This window comes from Phyllostomus discolor, chromosome 5 (assembly GCF_004126475.2).
Source record: "Phyllostomus discolor isolate MPI-MPIP mPhyDis1 chromosome 5, mPhyDis1.pri.v3, whole genome shotgun sequence".
Classification (NCBI taxonomy): Eukaryota; Metazoa; Chordata; class Mammalia; order Chiroptera; family Phyllostomidae; genus Phyllostomus; species Phyllostomus discolor.
In genome coordinates this window covers 61453334-61471109 of record NC_040907.2, presented here as the reverse complement: position 1 = coordinate 61471109, position 17776 = coordinate 61453334, and the positions used below count along the sequence as shown (strand labels likewise).

Genomic DNA, 17776 nt, shown 5'->3' with positions numbered 1-17776 from the left:
TGACCAACGCCTGTGACATGGTCACAGTGAACTCGGCCTTCATCAGTACAACCTCATTCTGAGTAATTTGTACAGTTGATGGAAGGTATTCATGTATTCCCTGTGGAGAATGAATATCTTTCACTTAGTTTGTCAAGCACTAAAACTAAAATACAAAACACTTACTTAATGTTTTCCAACCTGCTAGAATCCGGTTTCAAAGTGTTTGAGTGCTTCACCATTTTGCACAATGTGATCACCAGGAAGATAATGTTTAGCTGTTATAACAAATAAAAAAAAGAATTAGACCATTATGACCAAAGAATACAAAGCAAAGTTTTTTGCAAATTTAATGAACTAATGCAGTTAAATATCAATGACATGAGTATATAATAGACAATGATCCAATTTTAGTTTATATATGCAATGAGCAAGTCTAAAAAATGAAATACTCTGGCTATGTATGGTCAATTTTTCAAAAGATCATTTGATACGAAGTTGCCGCCTCATTAAATTAGTATCATGTGATGATGATTACATGAATTAGATACCTAAATTAGCTTCTTTAGTTAGAGTAGGGGTGTCAAATTCATTTTCACCGGGGGCCACCATATCAGCCTTGCGGTTGCCTTCAAAGGGCCAAAATAACTTTAGGACTGTGTAAGTGTAACTGCTCCTTAACTGTTAAAGAGCTGAAATTACATTTGGCCCTTTGAAGGCAACCACATGGCTGATGTGGCCCCTGGTGGAAATGAGTTTCACACCCCTGAGCTAGAGGTACTCTAGGGCCTCAAAGCCATCTAGGAAACACTGAAGTACATTCATTACTTAGAAAAAACTAAATCATGTACTATAATGGAAGGATTGCTGGATTCCAGACCCTAACAGTTGACTGAGTCTAGCTTTGCATTTTGCCTGTTTCAATAAGGGTGATAACAATTGCACAATCTATTTTTAAGGTAATTGCGATGCTCAGATGAAATAAAATATATAAAAAATGTTAGCTATATAAACTAAGATAAGCTTAAATATATACACATATATATTTGCTATTTAACCACCAAAAGCCATGAGTTCGTATTTCCTAGTCTCTAAGGGCCATTTGAGTCCCTCTAAAACATTCGGCTGTGCAAAAAAACAAGGTGCTAACCAAAGCAAACTGGGGAAGATGAAACCTGACATATGATGGATGTTTGGGAGATGAACGTGAGTGTACTCAGAAGAAAGGAGTTGTGTTTCGACTGAGGAGAGGTAAACGTTTATAATTTGCATTGCTTCTATAGTCACGTGGCAGAACGCCAGACAAAGGGAAGGCAATTGCACTTTTATACAGTAAAAATACAACTAACACTAGACTGGTCCTGGACTTTTTGACATTTTATTTACTTCAGATTGTTACATTAAAAAAGGTGAAACAAAATTATTTTGTGAGCTTTGTATGGCTTGAAGACAGTGCAAGTTCAAATGGTATATTCAGAAAAAGACCCACTAAATGTGGGATGAAGCAGTTTCTTAGCGGCAGATAACAGATGTAGTTTGTTGCAGTAACATGACCATTTTTATTATCATGATACCATGTGACAAAGTGATAATGTACTTTAGCCATTCATTAGTATTTCTGATTTTATACTAGGAAAAGTGACATAGGGCAATAAATAAAATTTCCAAGTTCTTACTAATGAGTTTAGGCTTTACAGCAAAGGCTTTAATCTAAGCTGTTTATCAGTCACTTTGTTCTCCGTGCCTACTGCTCTTAGCTGTAGAATTTCTTCTTAAGGGAGAAAATGAGGTTAATGGGCATAATTTGCAAGTGTTGGCAGACAGCATTCTATGTTAATTACTTGAGAACAAAAAAAGCTCTTTGTTTAAAATGGTACTTAAAATTAATTTCTTAAAATATTTGTATAGAGAAAAGGTAAACACATTTATAGAAACGTTTTTGTAGTTTCACATTCAGAGTATTATTCTAGTAGGTCACAATATAAATAGAAGATTACACTTCAAGGGATGTTATAATATGATACATTTTATTCAACAAATATTTACTGACTTTGCTGCCCCACACAAGAATGCGTTTACTGTATTGTGGGTAAGACATAACTTCTGCCTTTGAGAAATTAGACAAATCCTGCTGGCAGGAAGTAAATATTTGATCTGCTTTTTAAAAAATTATGACAGTGTATCTCTAATTTTTTAAAAGGCAAAAGCAACAGTGTTTCTATTTTTTTATTTTATGCAATAGTAGGCCTTAACTAGTAAGTTTAAGGAATGGTTAAAAATAAGAACTCAAGTATCTTAAAAACAAACCAACCAACCCAAACCCATGTAAATGGACAAAATGACTACGACTGTTAGGTAAGAAAGGCTGTTTTACAGATGCAGAGTTAAAATCCTAAAATCTCTTGGCCCTTCTTTTTTGATGTCCTAATGAAATGATTTCTTCCTTTTACCCCAAATTTCTGGACCTAAGGTTGTTGCCCAACCTTCCTCTTTCTTAAACATTTTCTTGAGGCATATGAAGCCACAACCTGGTATTCATTACTTCCTATGCATATTAATTATTCCCTAAGGAATAAAATAATAACAGCAGTAGTATATTCCAGGAAGAAAAAAGTTATTATCCACTACAATGTATAAATTATAAGAAAATAAAAAACATGAATGTGAAAAATGTGGATGCATAAAGCAGTATGCTATGGAAAGAAAATGAGTAGAAAATGTTCAGTGTTGGAGGTGAGCTCTTCCAAATGTGTTCTAAATGAAGAAAATCAGGTAAAAGTCAGTAATGCATTTTCCAATAGATATAAAATCTACTACGTGAAAGTAGAATTAAAGCAAAGTATGATACAAAGACATTTCCATCCTCTAAACACTGAGGACTAACCCAGTATTGCATATTGTGCCACAGAACACACATCTCATTTAATCCTTAAAAGATAGATGGTTAAGATGCATCCTCCCTTCTCCCTTCCCCCTACCGAGGGTAACATTATATATATATGTGTGTGTGTATATATATAAATAAACACACACACACACACACTTAGTTTTTTTCTAGTTACAAATATAACATATTCTCTATAAAGTTCACAAGATTACAAGAGGAAAAAAACAAACAACAATCTATCTCCAGAGTTAGTCACAGGCAGCAACACCCCCCGCCCCCACTACTCCTTTCTTCTTCTTTTAAAATACAGCTGGAGACCCACTTTACAAACCTACATGTGATGTTAAGTACCTTGACATTACTCAGCTATGTCATGTCAGTGCTGAGATTCAGTATACTGTGGGGCTGGCTCCACAGACCACAGCCTTTCCAAATAATTAACCAATTTATTTTGGGAGAAAAAAAATGCGCCTTCCAACAAAACAAAAATACACATTTTAAGGAGCATTCCACTTTCATCTATAGTAATCTAATTTATAAATCACTTGAGGATGAATGAGTTGAAGATAAATAATAAATTAATTAATGTGTAAAATACAGCCTCAAAGAAATCCTAAATGACATGAGATGTGCTTGTCAAATGACTTCTACCTGATGGGCTTGCCAAAGTAACTGATCTTCCACTTCCTTTGTAAAACACTACCACTGCATCATCAGCAAGTGCCTACAAGACCCACACACTTCTATTCCCACTAGCCAAACTGTCTGTGTAACAGTAAGCTGTGTTTTCTCAAACCTGTTTGTGTTATGCTCACATAGCTAAGTATCACACCAAGCCATAAAAGCTAAGTGCAAAAATAAGGGCTATTCTTTTTAAGGTACTTAATATTAAATGTTTCTTAACGACATTTTTAAAAGTAAGTCTCTTTAAAAGCAACTAAAAATAATCGTAAAACCACAGAAGGATATTTGACTCAGATAGTTTCAGCACTGTTTGTGAATTCTCCAATTTAAAGAAATTAAAAATAAAATTATAGCCAATCCACTAATGTTTAGGTCCCAAGAAACTTATATTTAAGTCCAACACTAATTTAATCTTTGAAATAGGACTTGAAGGTGGATAAATGGTGAGGTATCTTTCACAGGATGAAATACCATCATTTCAAGTGAAATTATAAAAAAAGGCATCAAGACATACTGTAAATCAGGATGTAAAGTAGAAAAAAGCTAAGATACTTTCCCTCAATCCTCATTAAAAAACTCCACTAATATATATTTATTAGTTTTATGAGACAAACTAAAAATATATATCATTTAAGTACTGAACAGTTTAATGTTACCGCCAACACATGGCAGTGAAGTAGTTTCTGAAATTAAACAGAACATACACTGAAGTTAAAACAAAATTTTAAAAATATTCTTTGTTGTTCAATTAGTTGTCCCCCCATAATTACTCTCCCCTGCCCCACCCACCCCCCACATTCAATACCCACCCCCACTGTCTTTGTCGATGGGTCCTTTACACTTGTTCCTTGACCCTTCCCCTCCCTCCTCTCCTCCGGTCATTGTCAGCTTGTTCTTTATTTCCAAGTCTCTGATTCTATTTTGCTCACTTGTTAGTTTTGTCGATTAGGTTCTACTTACAGGTGAGATCATATGACATTTGACTGAAGTTTAAACAAAATTTTTAAATGTGAATTTAGAGTTCTTTTATTTTTCCAATGCTTTAAAGTGTAAATGCTACTTTTTATTTTCAGAGGATAAACACTGTTGCTATGATCTCTTCAGGAGATAAAACACTCTAATAAGAATTGTGATTTTATACAGTAAAATACTTCAACAAATTTCCCCCCTCTCTTCTAATCAATTCTTGTTCTCTTAAAATACGCCTGACAATCAGAACAAATAGGCAAACAGAAACATCTTTGATTAAAAATCTATCATCCAAAACAGCCACTTAAAGACCTAAAAGGGTGAACTGCAAATACAGCACTGGCTGTGATTCTGAGTTCTTTCCTCTTTGTATTTTTCCCATGGCATAAATGACTCTTCACAGCCATGTACTTCTGCGCTTCTTATTCTTTTCTGTTGTTATTGTTTTGTTGTTGAAGGGATTTCTTATTTCTCACTTTTATTTCTTCCCATTTATTTTCCTGCCTTTGGTATGCATTTAAAGAATAAATCACAACCATCTAACATAGAATCTTCCTATTTCTCACTGGAAAGTGGGCAAAGACGACAAGGTGAGAAGCATGGCTCGCCTGTCCAAGTGCAGCTCTTCTCCCACCAGTTCCAGTGCAGCCACTCTGCACTCTTGTTGTTCGCTTTTTTCTTTCCACCATAAATGCTACTGAGTTTAAACACGGTATTTTAGGATAGGTTGAGAGGTGTTATGCATCAGTGAGAAATGAAAAGATGGAGTTATAACTATGAACACAAAGATTTGTCTAAACCTGGTAGTACATGTCATTACTCAGTCATTCACAGAGAAGCCCCCAGTAAGTACAGGTTTAGAGGACTGTGTTATATGCTGTTTGTCAACTCACCAGCCTAAATGCCCAGACTGCTAATTAATTTCAGAGATGAGGCAACTCATCCAGGAATTAATCAGATTTTTAACTTGCTTTGTGTATATAGCAGGTAACAGCTATATACACATCTCAACAGAATTCTTTGAGAAAGAATGACAGCAAATTCAAAGAAAAATGTCCTGTTTAGTTAAAAAGAGTAAGTCACCAAATGGGGGATTCTTTTTCTTCCAATGACAAATAATGCTCTTTTACCTATGCCCAAATAACAATTTTATAAATTATTGTTTAAATGATCTTCTAGTATAATTCACTGATAAAATTCATTGCTGCTTAATGATATGGCATAGCTATTCATCACCCGTATCGATGACATGAGATATTTAAAAATAGAGGCTCCACAGATTATAGGAATGCACAGTTTGTGTTACAGTCATCAACCTGCTCAATTGAATCACATCCGCCTGAGCTTAGCAGCTTAAAATTCATTCCACAGCTTGCAGTGCTGACATGGATATGATAAGACAGAAGAACAGAAACACCACTCTGAAGTAACCTAACTGAACTGCACATGTTCTGACCCTTTTTGTCCTCCCCAGAGCTTTTGCTACCTGGCAAATGCAACTCTGAAACTGCACTTGTATCTCCAAATCTTTGCTGTAAGCCAAGCAGAAACCGATTTCTCCCAGGGACTAGCAGCCAGAGAGGTGTTCTCTGAAGAAGACTTCTAAATGAGTGTGTGAGCTGAACTCTTTCTGAACTGAATAATTATTAACGATGCAGATGGAGTGTCCAAATGATAAGAATAGCTTCTGAGGTGTCATGATCCAAGCTTTCATTAAACCATTTCAGGCATACTAATGGTTTCCCACTGCTCATTACTTACAAGCACTTTTCTCATAGATATAATAACTCTAGTGGCCTGTAGGCGAGGACATTCAAAAGAAATACAAGTAGGAGGTTTTATCTTCCATAGCATGTTATTTTCCTTCATAGAACATTATTAAAGAGCACTGATTTAATAGTACTAAGTTAAATGGCTTCAATTCAGAAAAGTTGGAAATGCAAAATGTGTTGCAAGAGTATTTCTTAAAAGTGTATTATACTATCTAATTTATATTATTAAGATTTGTGTCTGAATTGACTTTTAAGTGTCCTGTGTTCCCAAAAGATTGGTATTCAGCAAACATGTATTCTACAATTATGTGATAGTTCAATTTAGGTTACACGCAAGATACTGTTTTACGCTCTATTCCACTCTTTGTTGCTGTGCTAGGACAATTAGAGGGCAAAGCAATTGCAAGGGAAGAATTACTCTCAGGATCTTTACTGTGATTGCTACCTGCTGTTTTGTTTTGTTTTAAGTTGGGAACACTGTTCCCAAAAGCCCTTCACATCTCAACTTAAATGATTTGGTGGAGGATAATAATGACACTGTGAATGGGTAATATAATAAAATGTCCTTTACCTCTTTTCTTACTGGAAATTGAGTATATGTGAACATTAACTCCTTTTATTAAGTGAAATACTCAAAGCCAGTATTTATCTTTAGAGATAGAAAGTAAAACTACAGTACCAAAGAAATAAACACATAATGCTTTTATAGACCAAATATCCCTACAATAGCCTTCACAATTTTCAAACTATCACTATGTTTGGCCAAGGGATGAGGGGCAAAAAACAACCCTGAGTCTTTAAGGACCAAACCCTTTCATGTTAACTATTTGTCCTATACTATTCAAGATAGACTTGGCTGTGTTAAACTTACATAAACCGAGAAAAAATTGGGACAATTTTCTGTATTGAATAGTTTTGATAAGAAATCAGTTTTCCTAGGAACATCTGACAATGTTTTAGCAGCTGAACTCATCATACCAGCATTCATCTCAAATTTTCTTTTTGTTTTGTATAAGTATGTAAAAATTCATTTTAATGACAAATGTACATGTACAAAGTTATTTCAAATTTCTTTGAACTACGAAACTTTTTCACAATTTTATGAAACACTAGTTAACCACAGACATATCTTAATAGGCTCATTAAAGAAAAAAGAATGCTTAAATAGTAATAAAAACATGTAGGCAATATTTAAACTTGTTTATGTTTCCTTTACAATCTTATAATGGTCAATAACACCTATTTCTAAAACTTAATCCTAAAATTGAGTAAAATGTTTTAAATAACAAAATCCAAGTATTTTAGCTACATTCTTTTATTTTAACTATATTTCAAACATTTGATTAACAATAATGTAATAAGAAGTTAAAATACTTTCATGTCACTATAATTAATGTCAAATTTATTTTAAAGTGAAAGTATTTGGTATTTTAAGTCTTAGAAAAGTATTTTATTTGAGTCAAAAACTGATTTATTTTTAATTCATTAATCTAAGCCTCCAATATCTTTTTGACAATCACATGCTTTACAGAGTGGTCCCCCCTGATATTTCAAGTACCCCACCTGGCACAGTATATGGGCTACATTCCCTATGCTGCACTTTGCATCCCTGTGGCTTCTGTAACCACCGATCTGTACTTCTTAATCTCTTAACCTTTTTCACCTCCAAAGCTCTACCCCCCTGGCAACCAACAGTCTGTTCTCTGAAACTAATACAAAATAATGTTGAATGCAAAATGTAATTGAAAAATAAAATAAAATAAACTACCCTAAATGAATTTAGGCATAGATATTTATTTAAAAGCACTAAATTACTGTGTGTAAATTAAGATACAAATATCACGCTAATGTTCTTTCACTTCCATAACACATTCATTTAATTTATAAATGCCATATAGGTTTGGTACAGGACTAATATTATAGATTGGGAAGACATAGCTTCCTGAATTAAAACTCTTAGCAAAAACTCCACTACGCAAAAACAGTGTGAGCTTTACATATCAGTTATTCCTTTCTAATTATCAAATTAGTTTCAAATCATGCAATCTTAACATGGCTTATATATGAATAGATTTTCAAAGATTATGATATGACATTTTTTATAAACTAAAGTAGAAATGAGAATAAGTACTTTTTAGAGGACAGAGGATTTTCAAACACATTACTAATTAGTTAAGTATATAACCTCTCAATAATGGCATAATATTTAAACACACTACGTAATTTTATCCCATAAACTAGATGTGTTTATAATGTTTAATTGCAGATAAACTGACAATAAAACAAATATTCCCTTTTTAAAAGCACTGCTAAAGCAGCAAGCTGAAAGTGAAAGGAAAATTAGAGTCTGCTTACCAGAATAATGAAGGTACAGGTCCAATGAAACTCCATATATAAATAGTTATCAACCTGAAGCCAGCAACTATTATGAAAAGGAAAGAATATGTATTAAGTAGCTTCAATGGATCCTTAACATCACAATGAAAAGTTGCCATTTAAAAATCTAACAAAACTATATTTGCCTTTGAAGATTTCATTTTCAATTTTATTAATTCTGGGTTGGCTTTGACTTAAAAAGCAGTAATTTAACTACTTCAGCCTACTGGTTTTCATTTCAGGTTTTAATTCGATAAAGACATACTTATGCTGGTATGAGAGAATAGTAAATTCCACCACCATTCCAACCCTTAATTCTCAAGACCTCTGACTTACTAAGAAAAACTTGAAATACAGTACTCCAAATTGTCTCATCATTTTAAAGTTTATATTAAATTTTTTGCTTTTCAAATCTATATATGAGCTGATAAGTTTAGCCCTAAGAAACATTAAGGCAAAAAAAGTTTACATTATGTTTTTTGCAAAACTGTATAGTATAAATATAATACTTCAACTGGTAATGAATGAATACTAGGAAAAAATAAAGCACAGACTCATATAGTATTAGAGTAAATGATGCATAAACTTATTAGGACAGATTTTACTTAGTGGTTCATTTTTCATATAACACTGAATCCCCACTGAATTTCTTTTTATTTGTCTTTCATCATCTGTACAGTCCAAAAGCTTTCTTTAGTCCAAAGAATCTTTATATGACTAATTTTATCAAAGGAAAAAAATAAACAGAATTAGAAAGCAAATCATGCCTCTAGCAATAAAATCCTTAGAAACATGGCTATGTGTACCTTCTGTCACGTTCCATAAATATCTGTTTTTTTATAAATGAAAGACAGTACTTATTTTAATCCTTTTCAAACTGCTGATAAAATATTATCAAAGTAAAACATATGGGAAGGAATGTGCTACTCTCACAATTCAGAATGAGAGTTGGCTAGAGGGCCGGCTGCACAAAGAGAGCTAATGAAGCATTAACTTAAAACTGAGTAGTTAAACCTGTCAGATGCTTTAAGTTCAGAAGCATTTTTACTTAATATCTTTCTAAGGCCAAAAAGTTATTTACTTTTTCAATTTGTTTCAGGTCAATCTTTTGTGTTAAAAAGAAAGTCCATAATTTAGTATCTGCCTCGCCAGAGTACAAATCCTCTGAACCTAGAAAATTACAAAAGACTTGATTGTAATTTGTGCACGGCATGCTCATTCTCTTACCATAAAGCTTTTCAGAGGCTATTTTAGTCTGTCAGGGAACCCTCACTGACAGCTAACAGGCTTTAAAAAAATTATTCACTTGAAAAACACTCAGGTCGCTTGCAATTACTTACGCTTTTTCTGTTCCATAGCTTTTATAGTCAATAGCAGCTGAAACTCCAACCACTGTGGCAGGAAACAAGTAACCAGCAACATAGTAATATTTCTTCCTTGAATATTCACTTTCAAAAACTTCAACTAACATCAGATAGAGCTGCACACCTTCTAAGCACATCCAAGCAAAAGCAGCCAGAAAGAAAAAAGTGTAGAAGTCCTGCAAATATTGGGCATGCAATCTGTAAAGCAAAATAACAAAAAACACAAAGGAGAACCCGTGAATGGAAAGAGCCCACTCCAAAAACTGTGAAAATAGTCACTGATAGTGCTTACTACTGTCTTTTAAATACATCACTATTTTCATTATTTAAATACTGCTTCTTGAAAATATGTTTCAAAAATGGAAATGAGTTACAGGACATGGCCAAACTTCAGGAATTATTGCTGTAGTATAATGCCAGGTGTGCTAGAAATTTCATCACTATAAGACATTACTATTTGTAGTGAAATTTAAAAAAATCAAGAAATAAGAAAACATATCTTAATTTCTCTTCTGGAATTATCTATTATTCAATCTGAATATTCTACTTTTAGGTGATCTATTTCATAAGTTTTTAGAATGGTTGTTTCCAAATATATTATTTCCACCTTTTCTGTACCAGAATTTTAAAAATTTGCTTTAATGAAAAATACCCCCACTCTAATTACCCACATCATTTCCTGTCATATGTGGAGCACTCCAATTCAACCCAACACAGATGTAGATAGGGTGAAAAATGACTAATTACTAAGTTCTGTTTCTAACACTGAACCTCACGATGAATAAAGTGCTCAGAATTCGAGGAGAGGAGATGGCCATGGTCAGAATAACTATGTGAGAAATTCAAAATTGTAAAAAATACAATTTTTCATTCTCAGTATTCCTGCATTCTTCTAATCAAATTACATGTCTTACTAACAACCCAGAAAAATGCAACTATACCTTAATATGAGAAATGAATTACACCATAATACTTTTACTTAATGATTGAGCTGTCTTTCAATTATTACAAATTATCTTTCAATACTGCCATGTCATTTATACTGTCACAAGGTCAAATACTAATATCAGCACATAAATGGATTCACACTTGTCATAAAAATTTTCAGAGATCCTATGTCAGTTAACTGAAGGGGTGCTTACCATGTAGTTTGTCTTATCAATGCCTATTAGAAAAATAAATTCAGCAATGAAAAGGTTGATACAAAGATTCTTGTGAATAGTATTACGGTCACTCTGCAGACCACGGAAAAAGCAGAAGGTGAAGATGCATATGGCCAGGCAAACAAGGGAAATGACAATTCCCACCCAGGTGATGACTGTAAGGAGTAATTCATGAACTCCATCTTTGTACTGAAAATAAAAGATATAAGGCATATTAATAATCCTGCATTACATCAACTAAAGGTGAGATAGCTTTCAAATGTAATAGCTCATCTTATAATATTATACTCTCTGAATTTTCATGTGTGTTCAAACAGGGCTCAATACTGAAAATGAAATTTTGATCATATAATGGAGTTCAGTATTATCAACCTTTATATCCAAAGAATGACCTATGAAAGTCGAAGATTTTACTAGAAAGTAATGTGAGAGCTTACTTATTTCAAAATGATTAAAATAATTACCTACATAAACATATAGAAAATATATAAAAGAATAAAGGATACTTATTTATGATTAAAAATAACTGGTATTTACAGGATTTTCCAAGTTAACATGTAAGTCGAATGTCAAGCTTTAACTATCTCTACTAGGAATCAAGTACACAACAGATCTGAGGGCTTTCATGCTGTGGTTCTTAAAATTTTTTATCTTTGGCTATATTTTTTAATTGTTGTTCAAGTACAACTGACTTCATTTTCACCCCTCCCTCCCCACCCATCCCCACCTCCCACCCTCAAACCGACCCCCTTTGGCTTTGTCCATGTGTCCTTCATACATGTTCCTTGATGGCCCCCCTCCTGTTACCCCCTATTATCCCTCTCCCTCCTACTCTCTGATTACTGTCAGATTGTTCTTTATTTCATTTTCTTAATCATAAAAAAGAACACTAAAGAACATTCCAGAAGCCATTCTGACCTTTCAAAATTGGCAGTTCTGTAGTGTGCAAAATGATGAGGAAACAAAGTACGAGTTGTACAATGAGATATGAACATTCAAGATGAGGATGGTATATTAAATTTTAGAGCTTTCTCTCTTTAGTATGACCTATTGCTGTTCAGTCCCCAATCACCCCTGCCAAACACCTGCCCAAAGGAGAAAAATCTTAGAACGGGTCTGTAAAGCACATGATATTGAGAAATAACAATAAATATGGTGTCACGGCTTCCTAAAATGTATGGCCAGTATAGAAACAATTAGAAAGCTACATTACTTTGTTTGCTTTTTAGTTATGATTAGCACCTAAAGAAGGATTACCACACAAGCTGTTTTGAATCTCTGAGGGTTTTCTCTGCTACTAATTAGAAGTGCAAATACTTACTGCAATTTCCCTGTGGGCCATGAGAATTGCAAAATTGGTTAGGTGGCTACATGCACATGTTGTACGAGTTTTATTAGTGTCGACCAGCTTGCAGCCCTGGGTAGACCAATATCCCATCATAGTTCTCTGAGTAGTTCCAGAAGGAGCAGTTTGCATTGAAATAATTGTCAGGCTGGGAAATAAAATGACAAGATAAAATGAGGATTTTACATTGTAAGATGGCAATAGCAATTGTTTAATATGAGTAAAAAGTAATTTAGATTAAACTTTGCATGTTTCAGACTATAAAGTTTTTCATCAGCAAAATTGTAGACTATGTTATACAAGGCGATATCTAACTTAAAAGGGGCTTTATAATCCGAAACATTCTAAAGTGTGCTCTAAATTACCAAAGACCCATTTTACACAATTACAATTTCCATCTTATGATTTTACTACTGATCGTGCATTAGAATCATTTCTTTTCTTTTTTCCAGTAACATTAGACCCATGAATTTGTTCTAAGAAAACCCTATAAGGACCAAGTGTTTTAAAATCCATTTTCCATACTGGGCTCATTTTTGTTCTTGGTGACACATTAGCAATGTCAGGATTCATAAAAGAGTGAATATACTGCAGCAGATAGAAGAGAATAGTCACACAAATTTATTTTTCTTTGCCAATACTGGAGATCCTCTTGGCTACCTACGGGCACTTACTCACTCTACATAGAACAGCCAAAATTCTGCAGACAATCTTCCAACACAGTGTAATTCTTTAACTACCAACTTGCATTCTAAGTCATCTCTCTTCAATTGTCAATTTTTAAAGGCACAGTGCTTGATAACAATTATGTCAAATGTGATCAGTAAAACCAAACTAGACCTGCCACACGCCGATAGCAGAGTCCTATCAGTTACTACTCAGCCATCCTGCTGCTAAGGTAAGAGTGAATTTTCATTCAAAAACAAATTATAGTCACTTACATTTTCCTATTGATTACTCTATTAGCTCTTGTTAAGAATACACTTAAGTTCTAATAATCACTGAACCTCATTTAATTTCATGTTCACAGACTTAAATAAACTTGTGTCTCTGACCTAGTATGACATTTGAAATTCAAATGGAAAGGGCCTTTCTTTCCACCCTGCTATCCCCCCTTCCCTCTCTCCCATCCCAGCACGCCAGCTTTGCTTTCTTTCCTCTACTTCATTAGCGCACATAACTTACATCAATGTGTGGCAGGGTAAAAAGCACAGGATCTGTCAAGTATACTCGGCTGGATTCCTTATTGATTGAAACTGAAATGATGTGGGAATTCACTGCAATGGTGCTATTACGACCAATAAAGTCAGCACCCAGTTTTATGGTTGCATTTTCTGTACTAAGGAACTGTCCCAGGCTCCGGTAAATGATGAACACCAACTTTGCAAGTCCTAGGAAAGTAAAAACTCACATGACTCCAGAGGAAATAAGCTTATGAATAAAAAATACATTCAAATAAGAATAAAAATGAAAAAAGTCCTTATAGAATCTTTATTTAGCATTTTAGAACAGGTTTAACAGAACAAAAAGAAAAAAACATTAATTTTTTAAAAGACGGTACCATCTTACCATTCCTGCTGTTCTGTTTGACAGTGTTTGCAGACAGCTGGATTGAGCTGCCTGCTCCTTTGATGCCCAGAGGGAATTTAAAGTCTTGGACCTGTCCTTCTGTACTGAGTACGGCAACTTCCAGAACTGGATGAGGCAAAGGAATATAGAGGAGGAATTAAACAGCATTCTTTAAACTACAAAAACCAAATGATGATTGCACGGAAACCAGTTTCTTTTTATCTACTTACAATATTGTTAGATTTAAACAAAATATGAACTAAATTACTCTAAGAAGTTCTTAAGCCTTGACTACTCTAAAAATTTTCATAAAATCATTTGTGTGTATTTCATATAGTTCCTATAAGCATTTTCTTTACACTTTTTTGTCATGAACCAATTCCAGACTTTTAGCTGATGAGTATGAAAAGTGTTTAAATTCATAATACAAAACTTTCAAGGTTTCATTTAAATCAATAAACAAAAATATTTCAAAATTACTTTTTTGCTTTTTATATTAAATAACTCTTCAATGGCCATTTACTTGTCAATGGCAAAACCATGAAGTATAAATTGGAATGTCGTTATTGCATGCATGTATCTACTTATATGTATAGGATACATTTTAATTCATAAGGCTATAAAGGCCAGTTTACAGTAATAGATTTTTCTCTAATTTCTACAAGTAGTAAAGACTAACACAGCTTATTTATGAGAAAATGTCTGGCATGATATTAAAACTCCTCATTAATTCTCACTAGTAACCATCAACCTTTACATACTTCAGTTGGGCAAAATAGGCCCCACGTGCCAAATCTGACCTGCCACCTGTTTTTTGAAATAATGTTTTATTGGAACACAGATATGCTTACTTATTTACATATAATTTATGGCTGTTTTGGTGCCACCATGTCAGTTAAACATTTATCACTTAAACAACATGGACTGGAAAGCCTAAAATACATACTATTTGGGCTTTCACAGTAAAAGTCTGCCAATCAAGGGTAACACATACTCCTAATAATTCAATCAATACTATCCATGTATTTTCTCTGAATTTCACCCTAATGATGTACATCCTTGCATAGCGATACTCACACAGATGATCAATTCACCCACTCCCTTTCCTTTTACAAAAGTGAGCATGGTGTATCCCATTGCAGAGTTTCTCTTGGATACTATTTTATTTATTTTTATCTTTTACAACTTTGTTTTGTAGAATACATACAGATTTCATAGTAAATATGAAATTGTAACGCTGGGAGATTCTTATAAGCTATCAGACTACATGCAAAGCACCTAAAATACAAGTGTATAACGAGAGTCACATAACCCCTAGAAATCCATCTGCTCCAGAAACTGGCTGAGATACTTATTTCACTGGTCTATGCTGAGAAAGATTAAGCTGGTGGGCAGGTAAATGATCTCTCTTCATATCAGGTTCCGTGTGCAGTAGAAGAAGGTAAAGGGGCAAAGAAGAGTGACAAAACTATATATCTAATATACACCTCTCTCTTCCTTTCATTGAAATGCACTCTAAAATATTATTCTTAAAATAAGAGAGAAGACAGGGTGAAAGAAAATCTTTTGAGTTTCATGAAATGTTCCAAATACAGATATACATGTAAAAAGAGTTCATTTCATTCAACAACTATTTACTTATTACAGTTTAAAAGTTACATCTATTAAGTATATAGACACAAAAGTATTTAAAAAATTATACATACTTTAAGATATAATTCTAAAAAAAGACTGTTTAACTCAAAAAGGCTTGTAGAAATTAATGCATTAGAAAATATATTAATTTACTATACCAAACTAAGAAATTAAAAGATAAAGAATTCAACAAATTTCAATACCCATTCAATACAAGAAATGTTTACAAAATAATAGAATTAAAAAGAAAATTTCTTGCTCATATAAGGCTTTTGTTATCAGATAAGGGTTATCTTTCCAAACTTACAGCAAAATGTGGTAAAAAAAAAAAAACTCTAGAAGAATTCCTTTTACAGTCAGGATGACCCCTATCACAGGTTTTATTTAGCATTGTACTAAAGTATCAGCTAATGCAGAAAAACCAAGATATAAACACTGGAAGGAAAAAGCAAACTTGTTATTTGCAGAAAATATAATTAACAACAGTAATCTTGAGGAAGACTATATGAGAGTTAAAAGAATTTAGCAAGACTGAAATAAGCAAAATCAATTGTGTCCCTATAGACCAAGCAATAAACAACTGGAATATGTAACTTTAAAAAATGTTGTAATATGTAATTTTAAAATCATTACACTTAGTAAAATTTAATTTCATTTACAATGAACACAAATAGTCTAAGTTACCAAGGAGTAAACCTAATAAAAGAAAAGTACAAGACATTAATGGGAAAAACGCAGGAATTTATTAGAAGACCTACCAACAAATGGAAGATTATATCATAGTCTTACTTGGGAGAATACAACAAGTAAATCTGTGACACTTCTTTTAACTAATCTATAAATTCACAGTCTAATTCTAATAAAAATTCCAACAAGATTTTTTTAGTATATAACTTGACAAGCTGATTTTTAAAATCACACAGGGGGTTGGAGGCATGCCCAAAGCAGCCAAGGCAATTAATTCCTGAAGGAGCGGACTGAAAGAACTCACCAGATAATATTATTGAAGCAAAACAAAAACAACAACTTATAACACGTACACTTAACATGTCCATATAAACTTGATAGATGACTGAGATATCATTACAAAGCACTAGGAGAAGGAATTGGTTATGCAACTACAAGTAATGAGTAACTATCCATATGAAAAAGAAAATCAAATTAGTTCCTTCCCTCATATCATAAACAAAAATAAATTTCAGGTGTATAAAAGACATAGTTGTAAAGTTACAAAGTTTGATCATTTCCAACGACTTATAGAAGATCTTTATAACTGCAAAGTGGAGAAAATTTTCTTGAGTGGGACACCAAAAAGGAAATACTTCTTAAATAAGCTACCAGAAGCACCAACCTTAAAAGAAAAGACTGACAGATTTTACATCATTATTTTATAAAACAAAACACACGATGAACAAAGTAACAAAGCAAACTGACCGGTATGTAATCATCAAATAATTAGTGTCCAGAATGCATTAACCACAGAGAAACTGATAAATAGGAACAAGTTGTAGACAACAAATTTACAGAAGAGAAAACTAAAATACCCAATAAACGCATTAAGTAGTCAAAGAACTACAAATTAAAACAATACTGTGATCAAGTCAAACCCATTAACAGGACAATGTTTATGTCAATAATAAAGTGTTAAAAAGAGAATGACTGGGACTAATGGCATTACAGGCGAGAATATAAAATGGTAAACCAATACTAGAAAGCAACTTTCCAGCATTTAGTAAAGTTGAAGATGGGCATTCTCTATTACTCAAAAATTCTATTTCCAAATATATGTGTGCATGTATGTCTAGAAGGCACATACATGAACAAGCAGATATACAAAAAATTTCACTGCAGTTTTCCTTATCATATCAGCCCCAAACTTAAGCCATTAAAATATCTATCACTGGCATAGTTATATAATTGTAAAATCTTCTTGGATGAGGTGGATGAACTATGCATAAACACAAAAACCACCATGGTGGAGAATAATTAGGCAATTATATTTGTAGTGTGGAATCATTAACTTTAAAAACGTA

General features: G+C 33.2%; 1 protein-coding gene across 1 annotated transcript in view; it reads right to left on the bottom strand.

The window, feature by feature from the left end:
• Nucleotides 1-17776, bottom strand: part of ADGRL2 (adhesion G protein-coupled receptor L2) — a 181168-nt gene that overhangs the window by 14510 nt on the left and 148882 nt on the right. The window contains 9 exon segments of the mRNA XM_036026340.1: nt 166-257; nt 8647-8713; nt 10008-10195; nt 10197-10229; nt 11174-11383; nt 12516-12642; nt 12644-12687; nt 13725-13930; nt 14109-14234. Coding sequence (XP_035882233.1) covers nt 166-257; nt 8647-8713; nt 10008-10195; nt 10197-10229; nt 11174-11383; nt 12516-12642; nt 12644-12687; nt 13725-13930; nt 14109-14234 — 1093 coding nt within the window.